The sequence below is a fragment of the Scardinius erythrophthalmus genome (assembly GCF_964197995.2).
Source record: "Scardinius erythrophthalmus genome assembly, chromosome: 17".
In the NCBI taxonomy this organism is placed as follows: Eukaryota; Metazoa; Chordata; class Actinopteri; order Cypriniformes; family Leuciscidae; genus Scardinius; species Scardinius erythrophthalmus.
The window spans coordinates 20143354-20169712 of record NC_138237.1 but is presented as its reverse complement, the minus strand read 5'-3'; the positions used below and the strand labels follow the sequence as shown (position 1 = coordinate 20169712).

Sequence of the window (26359 nt, the reverse complement as noted above, 5' to 3'; positions counted from 1 at the left end):
GCCATTTTAATCATGCATTCAATTGAATGCATATTCTACCACAGCCTAAATATTAATGTTCCTTTAGATTGTGTGTGTGTGTGTGTGTGTGTGTGTGTGTGTGTGTGTGTGTGTGTGTGTGTGTGTGTGTGTGTGTGTCTGCACCTTACATCTGTATGCACCTGGATTAAAGAGATAGTTAATCTAAAAATGAAAAAGATTCCATAATTTATTCACCTTCATGTTGTTCCAGAACCTTATGACTTTCTTTCTTACATGGAACACAAAAAAGGGGTTGGGACGGAATTTATTTTTATTGCTTTTTTTTTCTTCATAAAATTTCTTCATAAAACAGTAAGAAGTGAAAAAAAAGAGAGAAAAAAGAAATACTGTTCATCTAAACATTTACATATAACATAACACACAAGTAAATGATTCATATGAATCTGCAAACAATAAAATTTAAGCAATAGCCCCAATCTTTGAATACTGGCCCATATGTAAGCGTGTATTTAATCCTCTGGTTGGCACACAGCTCAATTATGGAGATGTTTCCGCTGCTTGGCCCTCATGACGGCTCATTTGCCAGAGCCAACGACTGGCAAGAATGGACGAGGCGCGAGTCATACGAGTGTGCGCGAGGGGCGCGCGTGCAGACTACTGTTTACTGGTAACAGCTTGAGACGGGGCAAACAGCTGCGTGAATTCACCGTTGTTTTTCTTCTACGGCTCGATATATGGGATGAGGAATGGAAACATTAAAGGCACCGCAACGTGAATGAATATGATAGAAATGAGGATAAACCCTCGCGCGCGACCAAGAAAAATCTAAGGCTATTCTGACAGCTCTCTCACAAAGACTAGTGCGAAGGAATGCAGAGCAATGCTTTGAACTTGAAAGACCACCAACGCTTCGTTTTTCAAGAACCAAGGCAGAAATTGCAGGGTAAACATGCAGCGGATGAAAAACAGGCAGAAATCTGCGTGAGTGGATCTGGAGTGTGCTGAAGCGCCTCTTTCGCACCTTTGTTTGGCACCGTCTGCAAAAACTTCCACAATGGCTCTAGTCATGGAACCTGTAAGCAGGTGGTCAACAAGCCAGGTGGTCGACTGGATGAAAGGTATGCATTTTACAGTCGTGTGTATTTTGCTATGACAATAGAGGAAAATACTGTATATCCAATAAGGCTCGTCTGTGCACAGTGTTTGTGCTTTATGAAAATGTAAATGTTACTTATTTGTCCATTTTTTTGCCTGCTTACAATATTTAATTTAACTCGTTTTAAAGAAACGTCGCTGTATCATGGCGCGACACTGCGCGCGCACTCTAGCTGTCATGCAATTAAGATTTAGTCTTTTAAGCTCATAGCGATTGCTGTTATTAACAGATGTTGATGTCGGCAATACACGTAAAAGGATTAAGATATCAGAATGTGTTTAAATATGGTGTTAATGAATGAAAAGTAGTCACGTCATCTCATCAAACAGAATGTAAAGTGACGGGTCACGTGGAGGCTGAGTGATCAGCTGGGACCCCTCTGGCAGTTAAAGACTCAATGGCCCCTCCATGGTCACTGAAGTTCATGAAAATGGCTTTTTTCATGAGCAACAACGGCTAATGAACAGAACACAGTGTTGCGCGCGCGCGCGCACACGCACACACACACACACACACACACACACACACACACACTCTTTTCACAATTTTTGTGGGGACTCTCCATAGGCATAATGATTTTTATATTTTACAGACAGTATTTTCTATCACCATTACACTAACCCTACCCCTAAACCTATACCCATTTCCAAAAAATATCATTTAGTATGTTTATTAATCCATTTCCCTCCGCTGGCTGGTCCACACAATGTAGGTGATCTCAAGTTTTACTATCTTTATGGGGACAAGACACACACAAACACACACACACACACACACACACACACACACACACACACACACACACACACACACACACACACACACAAACAAAATGTTACTAATGAAAGAAACATTATACATTGCAACATAAACATCCCAGTGTTCATTAATGATAACAAAAATAAAAATGAAATATTTAATTTTTAAATTTATATAAAAAATATAACCAAATAGGCTCATGATATTTTAGCTTTCACTGTAAAATAATGAGAGTATTTCTATATACGAAATGTTATGGTAAAATTACACTCTATTTTGTTTATCTAATATACAGTGCTATGCATAAGTTTAGACACCCATGCTAAAGTTGACTAAAAAGAGGAATAAAAAATCATCTTTTGGAAATTGAACTTAATGCCTTAATTTAAAAAAATAGGAAAAATCCAACCTTTAAGGACACCAATTTTCTTTGTGAATGAATAATGTATCGTAAATAAATAAATGTTCTTCCTTAAAATACAGGGTGCATAAGTTTGGACACCCCTATGTTAAATTCCCATAGAGCCAGGCAGATTTTTATTTTTAAAGGCCAGTTACTTCATGGATCCAGGATACTATGCATCCTGATAAAGTTCCCTTGGCCTTTGGAATTAAAATAGCCCCACATCATCACATAGCCTTCACCATACCTAGAGATTGGCATGGAGTACTTTCCATAAGATCATCTCTCAATGCAAATCAAACTAGCTATTAGGCTAACTGAAATAAAACCATGCCAATCTCCAGGTATGGTGAAGGCTATGTGATGATGTGGGGCTATTTTAATTCCAAAGGCCAAGGGAACTTTATCAGGATGCATAGTATCCTGGATCCATGAAGTAACTGGCCTTTAAAAATAAAAATTTGCCTGCCTCTATGGGAATTTAACATAGGGGTGTCCAAACTTATGCACCCTGTATTTTAAGGAAGAACATTTAGTTATTTACGATACATTATTCATTCACAAAGAAAATTGGTGTCCTTAAAGGTTGGATTTTTCCTATTTTTTTTAAATTAAGGCATTAAGTTCAGTTTCCAAAAGATGATTTTTTATTCCTCTTTTTAGTCAACTTTAGTATGGGTGTCTAAACTTATGCATAGCACTGTATATATTTTTTTCAGTATAAAAATGTAACCATTAAAGGGTTTTACTGTAGAATTTTTACTGTAGAATTTTTTTTTAAATATTTATTATTGGCCTATTTTTTTATTTTCCATAGTGAAGCTTTTATGTTTAATTAAATTACAAAATATCTGGTCCATATTGCAGCCTTTGCTGACCAAAAAAAAAACAGACCATTTGATCGACATGTCAAGAAACAATTCATAGTTGTTTTGTTTTTATGTGCCGTTTACTCTCATACCACAAAGGCAGTCAAATAATCCCTTTTACTCTAATTTGTCTTTGCCACATTACAGTCATACACTGATTTTATAAGGTGATGTGATAGGGTAACAGTGGCTGCGTCCAAAATTGCATCTCTTGAGTAGGTACTTATTTTGAATAAGTAACTACTTCACGACCGTAAAAAATATGTTCTGTTCTGTATAAATGTGTGTAGTATGAATGTAATCCGGACGTACTACATTCGCAATGTTATCATTATCATGATGTGGCCTACCAGCGTCAATTGCGTCACTTTACTGCCATTTACAAATCCTCTCTCGTAGCCCGTGGGATAGTAAAGTGTGCGCACTTCAGAATCTCGCCGTCAGTAGAAGGTCATCCAGGTACTTTTAGCCTACTCTTTTATGAGTACAGTGAATTCGGACATACTATTTTTGTCACATACTGTTTTTTTGCCCACTATATAGTATGGAAATATGCGATTTCAAATGCAGCCAGTGTGTCATTATTAAATATGCACATTAGGTCTATTACAACTAAACACTGTAAATATATTTGGCATAAGATATGGTGAACTCCTTTGAGAAAGATCATTTGAGTCTAAATGGCTGGTTTATTTGCTCAGGAGTTCTGGATGAACTGAGAAAAGAGAGGAAGACAGTCATTTGTAATTCAAATGAGGAAAGTGTTCCACTTGGCTGAATGTTTTGCCTTTAAGTTATTATGTTTGTGAAAAAAGGTTGATCAGCTTCTCCATCACATTTCCTCCCTGTGAGGAATTCACAAAATAGAAATTTGGTACTCAATGTGTACGCTTGTGCTAGAATATGTCTGCAGGTGTGCTTTTCAGCAATAACCAGCTTTGTTAAACGTACAACAATGTGCACTTGTATGCCTGCACGTGTGGATGTCTTGGCTTGAGGTTAGTTAATCAGATGGCGTGTGTTTTGTTAGAGTGGGTAAATAAGGCGATGGCTCAAATGGACAATAATAAGCTGTGTGATTTAATGTGTTATTCATTTCATTTTGCTCTTATGCCGGAACATAGCTGATTTAGTACATGCTTTGTGATCACAGTCTATATGCGCGGTGAAGACATAGGCAAATATCTAGAGGTTGGAAACTTTTGAAAGTGCAAACATCCTTATATTTTGAGCAAATCTAAACTGTTAAGGAAGGATAAGCGAGATGAAAAGGCAGTGTAGGAATCATAAAGAATTATACCGAGGTGGTGTTCCTCCCTAAGGGAATGCCAGAAAGGGTTTCTTATGCTGTTTGCACACTAAAAGCATGCTCACAAGTACACATCGTCGCTCTGTAAGTTAACCCTTCCTGAGGGTCAGGGAGAAATGTAAGAAGCACACATTTTCTTGATGTTTGCTTCTAAAAAGCTGAAGAATTTAATCGGCATCTGTCTGTTATGTGCAGAAAAAACCTGCAAGCTGCTGTATCAGCTGCTTAGACTGAAGATAAAGTGTTTATATGCATGTGTATCAGTGTAAGACTGTGTTAAACCCCTATGGGCTGATGGTGTCTGTGAATATCTCTGTGATCATTAGAGCCTTCTGATCAGCGGCATGTAATACCTTCAAAGTTTCACTCACAATCCTTGCACAAAAAAATCACATGACACATTGCTTTGTTCCATATATATTGAATTTTTTTGGAGCTTGACTGCACTTGGTCACCATTTGCATTCATTATATGCAAAAGAGCAGCGTGAACTTTCTACTAATGTTCTCCTTTTGTGTTCTACGGATGACTTTTTTAACAACATGAGGGCGATGACAAAATGAATGAATAAATATCCCTTTAGCAGCATTTATTAAGCTAAAACAGCATTATGCAGCACGGAGTACATCTAAGTCTGCATGGCTATATGCTGCCCACACTGAGCCACACACAATAGCACAAATTTGTCGACTAGGACTGCAATCATTTTGCTTATTTGAGTCTCAGGATTTTGTGCTGTATATGAAAATGCATCTCCTCAGAACACTCTTTAGATGCTGTATTTTCATCTTATGTATTTGTCTGGTGTCTAGGCCTTGCATTCCTAGCAGCCTACAGCATTTTCATGTATAAAGGCTATGCCTATTGGATATGTTTTTGTACTCTGAGCTTCTAACATATGGAACTTTTTGTGGGGTTTGTTTTTTTGTTGTGGCTTGCATATTTGACATCCACTAGCACTTCCCAATATTTTTGAAGGTTAATGAAAATGTTGTTTACGGCTAGGGACGTTGTTTTTGGACGCCATTAAAGGTATAGAGAAAGATCTGACCAGCAGCAACTGTTAGTGTGATGCACCCTTCCCTGCCAAACACGCCTGTGTCATGCTGTAACTAGCTTTATTATGGTAACGTGTAAACAATTAGTGAATTAAGTGGTATGATCAGAAATTAGTGGAAAGCTATTGCCAAAAATCATGATAAAAAAATACAAATCACAAATGTTTCAGGCATTACTGGATTGGATGAATTAGCTGTATATTTTATAGTTCATAATAACTCTATCAATAACTGATAAAATGTTAATATACAGTCGGGGGTCAGTACAGGTATAGTAGTTACCAACCTACCTGAACTACTAAAACTGCTTTGTTCCTTAAAATATATAGCCTACTGAAAACAGTCATTATAATTAAGGTCAAAGTAAACATTTTAAGTTGACAAAGTACATAAAAACGGGACTTTCTGGCTATAGATGTTGTACTGTACAGTTGTCAGAGTAACATCCATGACAATAAATGAATGCAGTAAACATCAAACAACAACATTAGATGCCTAATACACATAACGGATATATATATATATATATATATATATATATATATATATATATAAACATAAATCTGAACAAATACAATGCATTGTGATGTAAATGTTACACAGGAGCTTCTGCAAGGCTTCTTTTATTTTTTCCCACTCTAAGTTCTAAAGTAAATTGTATATTTTACTTACACTACCATCCAAAAGTTTTGTTGTTGTTGAAATAAATTAATACTTTTATTCAGCAAGGATGCATTAAACCAGTCAAAGGTGACAGTAAAGACATATATAATGTCACAAAAGATTTCTATTTCAAATAAATGCAGTTCAAGAAAAAAATCTTTCATGGTTTGCACAAAAATATTGAGCAGCACTAAAAACTGGAGTAAAGGCCCCTAAGAATTCATCTTTGCCATCATAGGAATTAATTACATTTTAAAATATATTCAAATATAAAAAGTTATTTTAAATTGTAATAATATTTAACAATATTGCTGTTCTTACTGTATTTTTGATCAAATAAGCAACCTTGTTGAGCATAAGAGATGAAAAAAATCCTTCTGACCCGACCCAAACTTTTGCAATCTTGCATTATTTTTCACTATATGCGCTAATGTTTATCAAATGAACAAATGATGGCACATTCACAGGCAGCAAACAACAACCAGAAAGATTTATATATATATTTATTTATTTTGGATAGTCCAGTGAGAGGGGTTAGTGGGATGAGGTCATGTTGTGGTTTGGATGCAAATCACACGCCACCCTTGTGACTGTGAGTGCTTTGTCCCTAATGTGTCAAGAGCAATGTGCGCTATCACTGCACCACGGCTCCAGCGAAATATTTGTTCTTTGTAGTAACTTGCGGTTTTGAATATTTTGTCACATTTTCTTTGTAAATTCATGGTGTATGCTATGTTTTTCTTGTTTCCTAGCACACTGCGATCACCATGTTGTAGCTCTAACATTAGCATACAGTTCAGTGGTGATGCCCCCAGGTGAGGGCCCGACAGCAGAAGAGCCCTGTGACCTTCCCTCAATGCTCACTTTTCCCTGCCCCCCCTCAGTGCTTCCTGTGACTCACTCTGAACCCCCCCTTGGTGTCATTCTTAGCAGAATAATGGCAATAAATCCAATAAAACTGCACACAATAGAGCTTAAATATAGCCTTGATTAAATGCATGTTATACTAATCTATTTAACTGAGCAGTGCACCAGGATTTCACACGTATTGACCAGGCACAGACTGTTGAGCTGTTTGTTGACAGACACTGTAAAATAACTGTGTGCTGCAGTGTGCAAATAACAAGCAGATCCCTGCATAATAGCACTGAGAAATAACATTATTGGGATAGTTCCCCAAAAAAGAAAATTCTGGCATCATCATGGCACCCTCATGGACTTTCAACATGAAATAAAGAGTGATGTCTAACTTGTAACCAGTGAATTGGTTGATCTAGTTCACAAAACCAGGCTGAATGTTCTTCATTTTTGGGCGAACTATACCTTTAAACTTTAAACGCTTGGATTGGCTACTTTCTCACATCAAGGATAAAATGACAATTATACTCACAATAGCTCCGGTGACATTATGGGGATGGCTTCCGAATGTGGCGACTGGCACTGCGTATGCGCTGAAGTTTGGTTTTGGAATACATGTAATGTGCAAGTAAAGAAATATGTGAATTGTATTGGAATTTATTGGAAATTTAGGGTTTTCCACCTTTTTAAAGCTTGAAAGCTCCAATCTCAATTCACTGCAATTGCATGGAAAAGTGGGACCAACACAGTTTATCCTTTAGAGGAAGAAAGAAACTGGTTGAGTAAATGATAAAAAATGTTGTTGTTTTTTGATGAATCTATAAAGTGATATTTAGAAAGTGTTCATTTTATCCATCTAACTCTAATCATCCATTGCTTAGAGAGTTACGAAACTCCCAATCCCTCTTTCAGTTCTGGGCCACACCGTTTGCCAAATCATGGATTCAGGACAGTTTAGAGGTTTTCAGGTCACGATTGAATTGGACCAGCTTCTAAGCAACCTTAGTCAACATACTGTAAAGCTACAATCAGATTTTCTTCTACAGAACAACTTTCTCTCATTACTTACTCACTCGATAACCTATTTACACTCTCACCCTCTTGCTTCATCTTTTTCGGTTCTAGCTGTTGGCCGACCAACCGCCTCGCTTGACAGAGATTAATGGTCCCAGATAAACGTGCGGCGCTTCTTTGTAGTGTTTAACACAACTTAGCCACAACGGCTGCAATTACCAGCAGATTAATGTCCTCCTAATCAATGAGTTTACTGTTTGTGTACACTGGCGCTGTGTGAGCTGGCCTGTCTCGCTCAGCCACAGGAAAAGCAACACTCACTATTGGGATTAGTAAAAAAAAAAAGACACTTAGTTTCATGTTGCTATTTCTAATGATTGGGGAAGTTCTTCTGAAAAAAAATGATTTGCCTTTCCCCACTTGTTTCTGTTATAAATCTGTCATGGTACTATCTATGCCACTGGTACTGCAGTAGAACCATTTCGATAATATTTCTATAATATTTCATTAGCATTACAATGCAAACGCCACACAAAAGCTAAAATCTCTGAATAGTACAATGATGTAAGTAGTATTAGATGTTTCTTTCTTTATTTATTTGTCTATTCAAACGTCTTGCATATAAGCTTCTCATCTCACTTCCAGTTTTGTCTTGGTAATGAGGTCCTACTCAAACGCTCTTCCCGTCCCTATGCCGTCTCTATAGCAACTTACAGCGACAAACGTGATGATTCCTTCATTTGGAACGGGTTTAGATCAGCCTGGTAAAGAAGCGGATTTGTTAAGCCCTCAAATTGCATGCAAAGCCGTGAAACGCTCGCTTTCAGCAGTTTTGAACCGTGCCGGTATCTGAACTTTCTCCTCACGGTCCATTAGATGTATGCAACAGAGAGATGAATATCAGGGGTTTGATGAAAGGGACATTTTACATGCTCTGCATCCTCGTCTTTTGTTGTGAAACGAGCGTACAGATAATGAAACCTCATGGAGGAGAAAATGCAAGTCTGTGTGGGAATTTATGGGAAGTGGAGAGGAAATGAATAGTGATGAGGTCAGAAGGAGGGAGCTGGGAGGAAGTGAACATGGAAATACTGAGGTAAAGGTGCTTTGAGGTAAAGAGGCCGGCTTCTGCGTAAGCAAGAGAAACTTTATTTTTCACATATTGCAGAGCATTTTCTACATAAATAATCACATACATACATATTAAAAGAGTTACAAAAAGTAAAAACTGCACAGTGAGAATAAAAATAAGAAATTAAAGACATTAAAAAAACTTAGGAGACAAATTACCAATAATATTTTATTTATTTATTATGTTTTGTATTTTAAATGACACTCTCGGTTCAGTAAGGAAGTCAGTTGTGAAGTCAGTGAATCTGAGTATATATTGTGAATATATTTGAACTGACTCATTGAGAGTCTTTTTGTGAATCGGACATCAAGGCTCACACTGTTTTTTCTTTAATTTACATGAGATTAACAAAAAAAAAGTTAATTTAATTTAATTTACAGTTTAAATACATGAAGAAACTGCATGTGGATGCTTTTTTTTTTTTTGCATTTGAGACTATTTTTTATTTACAGTCCCAACAGAGCTCTGAGAATGGTTTTGTAAAATACTGTATTAATTTTTAAAAATACCATTTATTAATTTATTATAAGTTACATATTACAGTTCAGTGTGGAAGTTGGCTGTGAACCCAGTACAAGTTAATCCAATTTAAACCGCTAACTCATGAGCAAATTTAAAGCTTTTTCGTGAATCTTTTTGACTGACTCATTAAAAAAAACTGATTCAAGGAACTTGTCTTTTGTTTGTGAATCGGACATCACGATTTTTTGTTGTTGAAATGTTGATGCACGGCACGCTGATAACAAATGCCACCTCACAAGATGATACACAAAGAAACTGCAAATGTAAGTTTTCCTTATGATATAGTTTATATTATTTTATAATTATTTTATCTCATTTGAGGCCATTTTATTTGCATACTGGAACCCTGAGAATGGTTAGAGAGAGAGATTGTACAATATAATAGCACAACTACCTCCTTGCTTATACTTGAGTGATCTAAAAACAACACAATGCTTCTGGTTCAGCTGAACGTGTGAAATAATTTCTGTCTCTTTTCTATAAATATATGATGTTTTGTGTGAAAATGTGGGAGAAGAAAACAATAGTGAAGGATCAGTATAGATGAAGGGTAGGGGGCACGGGGGAGGCATGTGTTTCCTAGACAACAGCTAGCGCTCGCCAAATAGGCCTTCCCTTATTAGTGACAATAGTGCTTGAAGTCCACTGACGTCTGTTCGTGACAGCAAAGCATTTCAAAGTTGTGTGCCTGGATCGGTCCACAAAATAAAGTCTGTTTAAACAGCTGTGTGCCAAAATTTTCACAATCCCTCACTACTGTCCTAGAGAGGATATTTATGTGTGCTGTACACACTGATGGTAATGTAAACACGCAATCGGCTCCCACACTCTCATGCTGGGAGATATATTTGAGACTATATTTGCTTATAATCTCTGTTTTAGTCATATTTAATCAGATTAGAACTCATAGTAGATTAAGAAAATAATGGTGTAAGTGAATACATAGGATCCAGGATGCTCTAGCAGCTCGAATGACGTCTTCATATTGCTGTTTGTTGCTGTTTTCAAGGCTTGGATGACTGTCTGCAGCAGTACATTAAGAACTTTGAGCAGGAGAAGGTGGGCGGTGAACAGCTGTTGAGAATCACACATCAGGAGCTCGAGGATCTGGGTGTTTCTCGAATCGGCCACCAGGAACTCATTCTGGAGGCTGTGGACCTGCTTTGTGCGCTGGTGAGCACATACGCAAACACACTCACACAGGTGCATTGTGTTCTCAACAAACACAAATTGAATCTGCTTTACAGAGTAAGTGAGTTTTATGGCATTATGTTTCGCTTTATGCTGGTGTTATGTTTTTATAATAACATAACTGAAATGGCATAATAGCAATTACAAGATGCGTAGTTACGGCTCTGGATGCAGATTGGTGAATACAGTGTTCCAGCCATGTTACATTCCATGATTTAGGACCAGATTTACTAAACAGGGCAAATTAGCGTGAGAGCGCAATTCCAAAAAAGCGCCAATGCGAGTGAAAAGTTTTGACGTGCAAATTAAAGTACACAAATTAAAATAATTTCCATAATGACCAGCACAACCTACCAAGAGCAATGCAAATTAGCATCCCCTTTAAGACATGCTTTTTTTGGGCTGTAAATGGCGCACATACCAGTAAATTGACCAGCTCAACCCTTAGTAAATCACCTTGCGTGATTCATTTAAATACTGTCCTCCCATAAATCTTGTTTCTAAAAGGCAATCTCCTACAAATGCATATGCAATAAGGTCAGCCGCAAAAATAACCCAGTCCAAGCCTTTTCAGTGCTAATTTTTCACTGCTTGTCTTTAGTAAATCCTGACTGTAGTTTTTTAACGCCAAAAGAGGGTTTGCGCTGGCTCAAGCTGTTAGTAAATCTGTTATGTAAGCTGCATTATGTACATTTATTACATCCACCCTGTTCAATAGATCAGGGGTTTTGAAGGAAAAGGAAAAAGGAAATTGTTTTTTTTTATTTGAATTTTTTTAAAATAAAATAGATTAAAAAGCAAAAAAATAATAAAAGGTTTCAATTTCATGTTACTTTTCCATTTTGCTTTCTAAAGACTGGTCAGAAATCATGAGAGGAATTTTATTTTCTATTCGCAGACATAGTTTAAAGTTTTTCTTCAGGTTTATGCTTCTAAAAATATCCTGATGGTGGGTAGAATATATTTTTCTAAATATTTTTCCATGTAATATTTACACAGATTTCTAATATTTACATTTTTCTTACAATACATATTTTGTATACATGTCAAAATGAATATAAATAGCATGTGGATAAGCATAATTAAGATCTAAATTATGCATATTTTCATGTATCAAGATTGTATCAAATATACATGTGTTTTTTATTATATGGATAATACTTGTATAATATAATACTAATAATACCCCTGATATTCAAAAAATATATTTACTTTTTCTACCCACCATCAGAATACTTTTAGATGTATCAAGAGATACATTTAGCAAGGCAAAGTGTCATCAAAAAGGTTGAAAACCCCTATTGTAGATATTAACCATTAAAATATCCAAATCACTCAAGCACTATACGTTATCTTTATTCCTGAAGCACCTGACCCTGTTTTTCCCATGCTGCCTCTGTGTTTATGGTAATTGCATCCTGTGCAATTTATAATAGCCAAAACAAACACTTTAAATCCTTGAAAATCCCTCCATTCCCCACTGTCATCCTGCACACAGTTTCCAGGCTGTTCTGATAGGGTACAAGAGAAATAAGGACGCTTATGCAGAAGGATGGAAAGAGAGGCGGAGCGACTGAAAGTTTGTGTGGGCAGAGTGGGTAGAAAACTGGCAGCAGTCGGGTGAGAGTAGGATAACAAATTAAAACAGGAGAGAAAGGCTCTGAGGGAGAGCAAAGAAAAGTGCGAGAGAAGGAACACAGCAGTCCTGAGCGGATGAAGGAAGAGGGCAGAAAAAGGAGGGTGAATGGAGGTATACTAGCCACTGCCTTCGCAAACTGGCCCCCTGTATTCCTCTTTTTTGTTCCCACCATTTGTTATGTCACGTGCTTAAGCCCAGCTAGTCTCTGAAAGCCTCTTATGTAATGCTTCTCTGGGTTTGTCCAACATGGAGCCCTGCTGCATTAAATATGATGACTCATCTGTCCCTCATGCTGGTTCTATTGCATGACAGATCCCCACTGGCTTTTGTGTGCAGCAAGGCATTCTGGGAGATCCGTACTATGTGGTGTCATGTGGAGTATATGACCGTAAGGGGGTATCAGGTAGAGGGATTTGCCCCCCCCCCCCCCCACACACACACACACACACACACACACACACACAAAAAATTTGCATTTTGATAAAAATATGCTCTGTACATACTCATGATATTTTTACTTAACCTGTTAGTGATGTCCATCTCCCAACTGATGGAGAAATTCAGCGTTCCAAACAATAAAAATAAATATAAATCAATGGAGACATACAATGATATATAAACACTACCGTTCAAAAGTTTGGGTTCTGTAAGATTTTGAAAGAAATTAATACATCTAATCTGTAAGGACACATTTTAATTGATCAAAAGTGACAGTAAAGACATTTATAATGTTACAAAATATTTATATTTCAAATAAATGCAATTTTGGTGAGCATAAGAGACTTCTTTCAAAAACATTAAAGAAATTTGTATCGTGACCCCAAAATTTTGAACGGTATGTATATTGATGTATTCATATATTTTTATAGCAAGGTATTTATTAAGTTTCACTTGAACTATGATGTTAAGTTCACGTTAATGTTGCGTGGGTTGTGTACCTTTAAGTGACCCTTTTCTCCTTCTCCATTTTATTTCCTCCATTATTTAAAACCACTCAAACTACTTTTTTCCCAGTGAACTTGGACTGCATCACAGAGTGCCTATGACCTTGCCTTTACCTCCCCCCGTTTCATTTACATTTACATCCATATTTAATCGTTTAGCAGATGCTTTTATCCAAAGCAACTTACAAATGTGGAACATCGCAAGCAATTTGTCACACAAGAGCCAGTAATATATACAGTACCACACTGCAGAGTTTCAAGAGTAAGCTAGTATTACAGAAGCTGGAGCATAAGTGAAAATCCTGAAAAGAGAGATTTAAAAAAGTTTATTGATAGGACATCATAGTTTAGCCATGCTCACAAAAAAGTTTCTTTAGCTCGTTCTTGGAGGTTGTGATGGTCTTTCTTGCTCTTTCTTATTCAGAACTATGGACTAGAGACAGAGAACCTGAAGACTCTGACCCATAAGCTGAACGCATCAGCCAAGAACCTGCAGAACTTCATAACGGGCCGGCGGAGGGGCGGTCACTATGACGGCAGAGCTACCCGAAAACTTCCTAATGACTTTCTGACCTCTGTAGTGGACCTCATCGCTGCCGCCAAGAGCCTGCTGGCTTGGTTGGATAGGTTAGTCCTGCAAAGAGGTGCAAACACAGCCCACACTCAACACAGATATGCATACAGACACATGTTCAAACATTAAACAGTGCAGCTGCATATATAGTGGCCTTAAAAGTATTGTTCCCTAGTGAAAAATAAATATACTGAATTGCATTTAAAATAGATTTATTTCATGATAGGTATACTAAAAATAGTTTGACATGTCTACGTACTAACTGAAAATACACTATAAATGTAGTTATTTCATGCTTTCATCATGCATACAAACGTGGCGCACTACTACCGGTAATTCATTTGTAAAGTAGTACCTTTTACAAATGCAATTAGAGAAGGATAATATTAATATATATTAATATATATAAATCTTTAAGAATGTACACTTGCTAGGTTCCTAAATCCACCTACAACATGTTTGAAACTTGTTAAAAGTGATTTTTAAAATGATCTCTGAGCACAAAAAAAATACTTTAAATATGACCAAATTCACATCAAAATTTAAATACAAGAGTAGATATTTAAAGTGTACTTAAGTATACTTGGAATAGTTTCACTTTAGCACAAACAAGTATATTTAATACAACTTTAGTTGAACTTCAGCACTGCTTTTGGACAACTAAAATGCATTTAGTACTACATTAGTTGTTCCAATTTAACAGACCAAAAATACATTTAGTTATACTAAAGTACATTATAAATTGTGAATAAATTGTGCTTAAGTATACTATTTTTTTCACTAGGGTTGTTATTGTTAACTAAAACTATTCAAATTTGTTCTGTTAAATGTAAATAAAATGTTAAAATTAGATGAAAAACTTTCATCTATTTCAGTTAATTGCCAATGTTCTCTGTTAATTTTTTTTTAAGTTGAGGTATACTCATATTATTAATTAGCTTTTAAGTAAGCTAAATAGAAATATTAAAAAAATTATAAAAGAAAAAGAAAAAAAGGCCATAATAGAATTACTTAAAAAATGAAAATATAGAAATATAGAATAAGCTAAATCAAAATGTTAATAATTATAAATAACACTAAAATAACACTGTTGGACACTTTAGTTGACTTAAAAATGTATGGATGATTTATGGATTGACAAAAATATAGATTTGTTTTGCATTTAAAGATAGCACAAGCACATTTGTGTGCAAATAAAAATACTTTGTTGAGGATAAAACAATAGATATAATTGAAATTAAGTTAGTTGGGATAAATTGGTTTGCAGATGCCACATAAATTGATATTTTGTAAAGGCAATTAAATGAATACATTTGAAGTGTCCAAAAACTTTAGGGCTGCTGTATTTATTTACAAGCAAACTCAAAGTTCAATGAAAGCAGCCTCAGTAATCCTGCTCTTTTATCTACCATGCGTACGGTCACATGACCGCTCATCTCGGGTAAAAGGCTTCATTGTTTCGAACTCATCAGTGAGGTCATGCGAGAGGCCACAGATGACACAATCATGCCGATTTCCTTATGTAACACCCATGAGCAATCAGCTGACAAACAAAAGATGAGTAAAAAAGCTTACGTAAGTCTCTTCTGTTTTGGAGGAGCTGGCCCTGAAAACGGCCAGCGTGTCTGCTAAGCACTTCCGTTTGTCTCTCAAGTGTGTGTGCGCAAGGTCATGTTTTTGTGAGTTTGCATTAATTCCTTCATCAGCTAAAGCTCTCGTTGGCCACGCCTCCTCGTTAGTACAATATGCCAAGTCTCCTGCCTAACCGCACACACTCATAATTTCTGAGTGCAATTAATCTGCTGCTGCGTCTCCCTAGATTATTCCTGGCCTCCGGGTCTCCCTCATTTATTCTCCACAGACAGGATGACAGCAGGAGCGTTGTCCTGGGTGATCATATTCGTATGTTACAGTCTTATTATTCAGTGTAAGATATGAACCCTGGAGTCAGAAATGCTGTTCAGTGCACTCATTAAGATAAATGATGCCCTTGTGCTTTCTTCTATAGAGAGGATTTCTGGTTTATGGTTTATACCATCTAGTCGACTAGTTAATCAGTTCTAGTCAGTGTCTTGGGTCTTTCACACTGCAATGCATTCCGGGTATTCGATATATTAAGTGTTCATGTACACGTTTCTTGTGAACCGACCTGGAACGAATAAAGTTGTTGACTGTCTGAAACTATAAGCAGGACATGACTGAAAATGACAAAGATGATCATGTATATGTGCTAAAATTAAGCTAAATTCATCTAGCTATCTTACATAGGTTTTATCAAAATGGCTAGTGATGCACCAGTAAGTAGTAAAAATGCACTTTTAAAATTTTTCTTAAAAAGGTACTACTTTTCATGGATTTGTGCGTATATGAATTTAGAGCTATTTTTGTAAAAAAAAAAAATCATATTTATTTGTTTGTTTGTTTGTATTTTAAAGGGTTTTTTTTTTTGTAAAGAAAACCAAACATTTCATAAAATATTTTGGGGCACATATTGTACACTACTGTTCGAAAGTTTGGGTTTGATACGATTTTCTTGCACTCACCAAGGCTTCAATTATTTGATCAGTAAAAACTGTAATATTGTGAAATATTTTCAGCATCATCACTCCAGTCTTCAGTGTCACATGATCCTCCTTTTTGTGGGAGATTTTATGCATTTTTTTCAGGATTCTTTGATGAATGGAATGTTCAAAAGAACAGCATTTATTTGAAATAGAAATCCTTTTTAAGTTAACATTAAACATGTCTTTAACTTCAGATCAATTTATTGCCTTTGCTGAATAAAAGTATTGAAAAGTATGAAAAACAACGGGCCCAAACTTTTGAACAGAAGTGTGTAACATACATTACTAAAATAGGAAAAAAAATAGAAAATAAAAATTTTTTGTTGGGGCCCATGAAAATGTTGGCATGGCAAGAACTACTCAGACTGTTGAGCCCAGTCTATGCTGTAATATAAATATATACATTCTGTTAGCAAAAAAAAAATACTGTATGCTGTAATAATAACATGTTTCTAGCATATTAACAAAATCAGACCGAAATGAATTCATTACGGTCACAGAAGGGAACAGCATGGTCTAAATGAAAGACTCTCATAATGATAGAAAGACAGTGATCTTTGCCGTCTGTGATTGGGCACGTGAGCAGAGCTTCCTCCTGCTGCCTGAGCCTCTGTGAATTAGTGCATTGGAGCGAAAAATCCTCTCTCTCCTCTCGCTTTCAGCTCGGTCTATCTGTCTCTCTCTGTTTTTGTTACTCTTCATCTCCCTCCCTCTCCACATGCAACTTGGTTCACCTCCTTTTAGCTCTCATTCCTCATCATAAATGTCCTCCATTGCCTGAATTAGACTCAGTTCGGCTTTGGCAGTGCAGCGACATCGAGGAAGGTTAGACATTAAAAATGGTTGTGATTAGAAGTGATCTAATGGTTAATGGCAGATGTTACTTCTTCATCAGGTCTCCGTTCGCTGCCGTAGCAGACTACTCCATGACCAGGAATAATGTGATTCAGCTGTGTCTGGAGTTGACCACAATAGTTCAGCAGGTATGGACTGAAACACTCGATTATAACATTAACATATCACCTTCATCTTTTTTGCCAGGGACAGTTTACTCCAAAATGAAAATTTTTGTAATTTATTAACTCCCACGTCATTCCAAACCCAAAATATTTTTACTGTCAAGCTCCAAAAAGCATCATAAAAGTAACTGTAGAGAAAATAAACAATAAATAAGTATGTTTCAAAATCAAAAATGTATTTTTGGGGCTGCCAAAGTAAACTTGTTAACATGTTTTTTTAATAAACAAGTTTACTTTGGCATGTTATTTAAATATCTTTTTTGAGTGAACTGTCCCTTTAAATCCCATATCCATCAAATTAAATGCAAAGTTAAGAAGTCTCTTTTGACCTAGAGTCTATCTTCTGTTTCACCCACACCAGTGTCACGCCATACTTTAGGACTAAATCTCTTTTTCGAGGATGCATGGAAAGCAGGGTGGAGTTCCTAGGGCAGAAGGTTCTTTAGAAGGAGGCCATGGACTTTTTTTTTCTCCTTCTCAATTTTCTGTCCTGGATTGAAATAGTGCTGCTCTGGCATGGGCCATTGAGGGCGAGCACAGACTGTCCCAGGTGGGAGAAAAGCGATGTGTCCCAGAACATGTATGAAGGCCTATAGAATTTGCTCTTTATATGTCCTGTGAAATGAAAAATACCACACTCTGAAGGGCCTTTCACGCATTCAAACTTTATATAAAGTTCTCCTCTCTTAATTGAACACTAATGTGTATTAGCTCAATCTTTATTTACTCTCCTTTGAATCAGGCTGTGATGTGTAGGTTGAGTGTTGAAGGAGATTCCCAATATGTTTAAGATTAATCATGAGTGTGGCCAGTCGAGATCCCCAAGCTCCCTCACCCACGGGCTGGAAATCAGACTACCATTAAGCAGAGTGATGGAGAGTGGAGGAAATGAGCAGATGAGAGGAGGAAGAAGAAAAGTGTTGCACCAGGTTCGGTGTGGGAGGATGACTCATCTTCTCCTCAGCTGTCTGCTCAAGACAGAGAACGCTGCCTTTGGCTATTTCAGATAGGTGCAAGTCTCCGTGCCAGCAAGCATCTTTTCTTCTTTTGTTTTACAAGCAAAGCTCAGCTCCTCATCTGAGACATCCCAAAACTCTGTTTACCCATTAGAGCAGAAATCAAATGTGTTCGTTTCACAAAACTGGGAAGCATTTTATAACTTTTGTTGATATGTCATTAGCAAATATTATATAATACTTCTGATGATTCACCATTGGATATATATTAATCAAAGTTTCATGACATGAATGCACATGAACTATAAAGCATTATATAACCATTTAGCATTATATAACACTACAGAAAAAAATTATTAGTATCTTTGTTTTCCAGTATTATTTATAAAAAGAAAAAATAAAGTAAGAAACGTAAGAAACAGAATTGCATCCGAGGACTTGTTTTTAGAGAATAGATGTCAAATTAATTTTTTTTTTTTTTTTAAGCATAAATTAAACTAAATTTAGTGACATTTATGCTTAAAACATGAACTTTTTGCAGTGGGCTAAGAAAAACAAAACGTAATCCATTATTAATATACAGTGAGGAAAATAAGTATTTGAACACCCTGCTATTTTGCAAGTTCTCACACTTAGAAATCATGGAGGGGTCTGAAATTGTCATTGTAGGTGCATGTCCAGAAATCACAATGTATGATTTTTTAACTATTTATTTGTATGATACAGCTGCAAATAAGTATTTGAACACCTGAGAAAATCAATGTTAATATTTGGTACAGTAGCCTTTGTTTGCAATTACAGAGGTCAAACGTTTCCTGTAGTTTTTCACCAGGTTTGCACACACTGCAGGAGGGATTTTGGCCCACTCCTCCACACAGATCTTCTCTAGATCAGTCAGGTTTCTGGGCTGTCGCTGAGAAACACGGAGTTTGAGCTCCCTCCAAAGATTCTCTATTGGGTTTAGGTCTGGAGACTGGCTAGGCCATGCCAGAACCTTGATATGCTTCTTACAGAGCCACTCCTTGGTTATCCTGGCTGTGTGCTTCGGGTCATTGTCATGTTGGAAGACCCAGCCTCGACCCATCTTCAATGCTCTAACTGAGGGAAGGAGGTTGTTCCCCAAAATCTCGCAATACATGGCCCCGGTCATCCTCTCCTTAATACAGTGCAGTCGCCCTGTCCCATGCGCAGAAAAACACCCCCAAAGCATGATGCTACCACCCCCATGCTTCACAGTAGGGATGGTGTTCTTGGGATGGTACTCATCATTCTTCTTCCTCCAAACACGTTTAGTGGAATTATGACCAAAAAGTTCTATTTCGGTCTCATCTGACCACATGACTTTCTCCCATGACTCCTCTGGATCATCCAAATGGTCATTGGCAAACTTAAGACGGGCCTTGACATGTGCTGGTTTAAGCAGGGGAACCTTCCGTGCCATGCATGATTTCAAACCATGACGTCTTAGTGTATTACCAACAGTAACCTTGGAAACGGTGGTCCCAGCTCTTTTCAGGTCATTGACCAGCTCCTCCCGTGTAGCTCTGGGCTGATTTCTCACCTTTCTTAGGATCACTGAGACCCCACGAGGTGAGATCTTGCATGGAGCCCCAGTCCGAGGGAGATTGACAGTCATGTTTAGCTTCTTCCATTTTCTAATGATTGCTCCAACAGTGGACTTTTTTTCACCAAGCTGCTTGGCAATTTCCCCGTAGCCCTTTCCAGCCTTGTGGAGGTGTACAATTTTGTCTCTAGTGTCTTTGGATAGCTCTTTGGTCTTGGCCATGTTAGTAGTTGGATTCTTACTGATTGTATGGGGTGGACAGGTGTCTTTATGCAGCTAATGACCTCAAACAGGTGCATCTAATTTAGGATAATAAATGGAGTGGAGGTGGACATTTTAAAGGCAGACTTAAGGCGGGCATACACTGTGCGATGTCTGTGCGATTTCAGCAAGGTTACCTACTCACACTGAACGAGTAGATCGCATGCGATGGAAAGCCAAAGCTCAGGATTTCTGTGCTCACACTATACGGTCCGAACGTCGAGCTGCGTCTTGACTGCTTACACTATACGTGTGAAATATGCGCGCGAAACCCCCGTGCCGGGTTGCGCTTATAGACAATATCATGTATATTGTCAAAACAAGCATCAGCTATCAATATCAAGATTTAGCATTTCCAATTTATGTATTAAATTATTATTATTATTGTATTATTATTAATATTATTAGGGAATGCCTATAAATTAAATTGATAGGCTATTATAATTAATTTGCCACGCAATAATTTCATCACCACATAACCAACGCGCTGTGAGGATAATAAATTATTAGAAGCTTACTCCTCATTGAAAATTGTCTAAAACATTTAAGTCGATTACAATGAATTATAGGCAAATACTTAATTATTAACAGTCTATAATAGGCTATGTCCGAACACTGCAATATTTTGTCATCAATGAAAATTAAAAGCAGCTTTATTTTAAAAACATTGTTTAACAAATTAATAAAAAAAGGCGGTGTAGCTACATCGCAGGTAGACGTGGGTAATGGTAAATCCAAGACGTGGGTAATGGTAAATCCATTTTGCAACACGAACTGGACGTAAGCAACAGTAATTTGTTGCTAGTTTGAACTACAGAAAATAAAGATCTCCCTCTTTTCGTTTTTTTTTTTTGTTGTTGTTTTTTCTGCTACAGATGAAATGGTTAAACTTCTGTTTTCGCGCAGGCGCAGTGAGGGAAAAAACACTGAGTTTAGGGTAATTGGTTCGTAGCTCTCCTTCAGCTGTGCGATATAGTCACGAGGAGCGACCAAAATTTCTGAGATGCCAGAAATTCATCCGACCATCCGATTGCCGGTTGGGAGAGGTTAATCGCCTCTCGTTTCTCCTTGTACACTGCACTCGACCCTACCCGAAAAAGAGTCACACGAGTCAGAATTCGGCTCAAAATCGGACAAAAATCGCACAGTGTATGCCCGCCTTAACAGGTCTTTGAGGGTCAGAATTCTAGCTGATAGACAGGTGTTCAAATACTTATTTGCAGCTGTATCATACAAATAAATAGTTAAAAAATCATATATTGTGATTTCTGGATTTTTTTTTTTTAGATTATGTCTCTCACAGTGGACATGCACCTACGATGACAATTTCAGACCCCTCCATGATTTCCAAGTGGGAGAACTCGCAAAATAGCAGGGTGTTCAAATACTTATTTTCCTCACTGTATATTCTTATTATTAAATATTGTAGATTTAGAAATATACTATTTTAAATATTTAAAATATAAAATTCTAAGACAAAATAAGAAAATAGTATGCTTACATTTTTTTACTGGAAAACTAAAATACTGATTATAACATTTTTGTGTTATAAATGAAATGTATTATGCAGTTTCAATCACATGTAGTATTTCAGTTATGAGGTTGTAAGTGTGATGAGATTAGAATGTAATTTGTTAAAACTGCATTTTCTTTTCTTGTGTTTTAGGATGGCACAGTGTATGAGACAGAAAATAAGATACTGCATGTGGTAAGAGTGACATTTATATTCTCACACATCCTCGTGATTAATTTACATAAAGCTCCTTATCTAGCTCCTCTGTTCAAAAATAGAAATCTGTGTCGAAGTGAGAAAAAAAAGAGAGCGAGAGTATGTGTGAGGTGAGCGGGAGAGAAATATATTCACATTTGATTCATGCAGTCTAGCCCATGCTGCAGTGTCAGTCAGGGTACAGCTGGCTATCTGCTATAAATACCAGGCCAGGCCACATTTCATCTGAGAGTGACAGTGAGAGAAAGAGAGAGTTTGCGTTTGCAACACCAGGAACACCTTTACTGATTAGTCACCAGGAGCAGATTGAGGTAGAATCGTGATTGCATGGATCAATTCAAAGAAGGCAGCACAATCATGGAGAATTATGCTTATGAGACCATCCTGGTCACATGATTACTTCATAGAACAGTGCATCTTGGCGACTCTCGATCTCAGCGCAGATGGTGTTTACGAAGCTGTGCGGTGAACATGCAACGAAATGATCAGCATATTGTAGCCCAGGAGCGGCTTCAGCTAGAATACTTGTTCTGAGCCTCTCTTGGTCAGGATATCCAAAAATGTTCTCTCTGTCCTCAGTGTAAGACACTTTCAGGTGTGTGTGACCACATCATTTCCCTCTCTTCGGACCCCATGGTGTCCCAGGCCGCCCATCTGGAAGTGGTGCAGCTGGACAACATAAGGTCCACCGAGGGACTGGTGGGTATCTGGATGCCTGATTTCTTATCTTTCTTCTAATGCACAAAATTCAGGAGGTTTCCAACTAGGATGTTTTTTTTTTAAACAGCATTTTAAATCAAAAGCCCTTTAAATGAAAAGTAATAAACAAATATGACTAATTTAATGCATTAATTCAGAAAAGTTTATTATAAATTTTAATTATTCAAAACTGAAGATCTTTTTACTTCATGGACGGATGGATGGGTGGATGGATGGATGGATGGATGGATGGATGGATGGATGGATAGATAGATAGATAGATAGATAGATAGATAGATAGATAGATAGATAGATAGATAGATAGATAGATAGATAGATAGATAGATAGATAGATAGATAGATAGATAGATAGATAGATAGATAGATAGATAGATAGATAGAAAGACTTTGAGTATTTAGCAGCATTTGAAGGCACGTTCACCCCATCTTCATTAATGATGGTGTGCTGGTAGTCATGTTTGTGTGCGCTTCAGGCAGTAATATTTCACAGTTACATATAGACACACTTGACACTTTCAGTATCCGCTCAATAAAGCCTGAATAGAGATAGATAAAAATAAACATTCACACACACCCTCTCTCTCCCACTATATCCCTTCTTTATGCGACTGTGTGTCAGAGTGGATTTGTGCTTGCATGTCATGTCAGCAAGCTACTTTCAGTGTTTTCTCAGTGTGCGTCCGATATTTTCAGGCAATGGCTCTAAAGTGTCTTTCTCCTTGCCCTAGGGCATGTACATCAAATCAACCTATGATGGCCTACATGTCATCACAGGCACTACAGAGGGAGTGAGTGGTCATTTTCAATATTTCAGTACAATATTTCACCTCAGCATGGACCATTGGTTGTACATGTGATCTTCAAAACAATTGTGTGTAATCCAATGGCTTTCTCTCTGTCCCTCTTCCAGTCACTAGCTGACCGCTGTAAGAAAATCCACGCTGGTGATGAGGTCATACAGGTCAATCATCAGACAGTGGTGAGCGTTTCTATTATACACAATAATTTTACCTTTTACCTCCTAACATGACTAGATCATTCCTTTTCATTACGCTTCATAATGAAGACATATTTTTTCTGTTTTCATTTTTAGTTTCTATAAACAGATACACAGGGTGGGCCATTTATATGGATACACCGTAATAACATGGGAATGGTTGGTGATATTAAAGTCCTGTTTGTGGCACATTAGTATATGTCATGGTCACCACCCATCTTGAGGAGTTTGCCCCCTCACATATACTAATGTGCCACAAACAGGACTTTAATATCACCAACCATTCCCATGTTATTACGGTGTATCCATATAAATGGCCCACCCTGTACTTTAGTATATCAAAAGTATACTCCTAAACTTTAACTGTAGCCTTATTACACTACAAGATGAAAATGAACATGATTGAATAAAAGATATTAGTCATTGCTTATATAAAACTGAATACAAAAATCTAAAATTAATATATTATTCATACGAAACATGCTTTGTTTGAAATGTTTTGAGAAAAATGAAGAAAAACTTTTTTTCTTTAAATTGTTTCATGTTAAGAAATACACTACCATTCAAGGGTCAGTATGTTTTGTTTTTTACATATATAAATTAATACTTTTATTCAGCAAGGGGACATTAAATTGATCAAAAGTGACAGTAAAGACATTTATGTTACAAAAAAAATACATTTTCAAATAAATGCTGTTATTTTCAACTTTCTATTCATCAGATAAACTTTCATAATAATAGGAAAATGTTACTTGAGCACTACATCCACATTTCTAAAGGGTCATGTGACACTGAAGACTAGAATAATGACTGCTGAAAAATCAGCTTTGCATCACAGAAATAAGTTACATTATAAAACACATTAACATAGAAAACCGTTATTTTAAATTGTTGTAATATTTCACAATATTACTGTTTTTACTGTATCTTTGATCAAATAAATGCAGCCTTGGTGAGCATCAGAGACTTTTCAATGGGGATGTATAGTTTTCCATCTTTAAAAAATGTTTAATTATTTATCCAAAATGTTAAGACGTATATGACATGAAGAATGACCCCCCGTTAACAAGACTACAAAATGCTTGTGTGCTCTGGAATGTTATCTGATTCTCTTGTGGTGAGGTCAACACGTGTGTTGGACTTGCGTAGGTGGGCTGGCAGCTGAAGAACCTGGTCAACTCTTTACGCAGCAATCCTGCAGGGGTGACCCTCACGCTGAAGAAACGACCTCAGAGCACTCTCACGTCAGCCCCAGCCTTACTCAAGAACATGAGATGGAAGCCCCTCGCCCTGCAGGTACTGACGGGATGTGTGCGGTATGAGGATTAAGTGGTGTGTGTGAATTGATGATATGCTGTGGCATAGTCCTCCAATCTGTGCATGTTCTTTTTTTAGCAGCATTAAGAGCACTCTTCCCCTCCCTTAGGGCTTTGACCAACTAGATTGCATGGCAAATCTTCACTCCCCTCTTCCCCCACCCACTAACCTTCTTTTTTTTCCTCTTTCATCTTTTTTTTTACCTCTAATCTGCTGCTTATCCCTCTTTCCACAATCTCCTCTCCAGCTTCACCGAAGCCCCTGTGCATCAGGAAGCTTTACTGTGGCCTGAGAGGAAAACGTGGAATGTCGTTTTAGACGCTTGACTGTGCGGTGTATAAATTGCACGTATTCATTTTTTCTTTGCCGTTTCTATTGCACAGCTGACAGTTAACAAGACACGCTGATTGTCATGACAACAGTTGAAGTCATTGAGACGGCATTTTATTTGACACAGAACCAAAGCCGCTTCAGCGTGCGCAAAGTGTTTTGTGTTTTACATACATAAACGCAGGAGGAAACTGATCCAGTATGACTGTACACTCAAATGAGATGGCCATTGCTATTTTTTCGCATGTCTTCTTCCACAAAGACACACAGGTTAGGTTATTCTGCCATTAGAATGAGTGTTTAATTTTTGTTGACTTTTAATTGTAGTTCATTTCCTTTAGTAGTTGTCATTTAATTTGTGGTAATTATATTTCAGTGATGAAAATGTTGTTAAATCGGTAGTTTTTGTATGATAACCCTTGAAATTTTCATGAAACAATACAAATATCACCATTTTTGTCATTTAATAACTACTGTATCTATTAAGCACTTATCCGTTGCAGAGATGTAGCTGTAACAAAATCTTGGTGATGTACACTAAAAGTTTGGGGTCAGTTACATTAAAAAAAGACAATAAATGAATACCTTTTTCCAGTAAGGATGCATTAAAATGATCAAAAGTGATTTATAATGTTACAGAAAGTTTCTATTCCAAATAAATGCTGTTCTTTTGAACTTTCTGTTCATCAAAGTATCCTGAGAAAAGTGAATCACAGTTTCTTAAAAGATGATTTGTCATGTGACACTGAATAAATTGCATTTTAAAACTTATTACAATAGGAACCAATTATTTTTAAAATGGTAATAATATTTCACAATATAGCTGTTT

At 36.9% G+C, this 26359-nt stretch overlaps 1 protein-coding gene across 1 annotated transcript in view; it reads left to right on the top strand.

Annotated features, from left to right (window-relative positions):
* The window catches only part of cnksr2b (connector enhancer of kinase suppressor of Ras 2b), a 51536-nt gene that overhangs the window by 8628 nt on the left and 16549 nt on the right, over positions 1-26359 (top strand). Inside the window, exons 6-13 of the mRNA XM_081390853.1 lie at positions 10735-10898; positions 13924-14126; positions 17533-17620; positions 22104-22145; positions 22746-22865; positions 23615-23674; positions 23797-23865; positions 25033-25179. Of these exons, the coding sequence (XP_081246979.1) occupies positions 10735-10898; positions 13924-14126; positions 17533-17620; positions 22104-22145; positions 22746-22865; positions 23615-23674; positions 23797-23865; positions 25033-25179 (893 nt within the window). The remainder of the gene's footprint in view (positions 1-10734; positions 10899-13923; positions 14127-17532; positions 17621-22103; positions 22146-22745; positions 22866-23614; positions 23675-23796; positions 23866-25032; positions 25180-26359) is intronic.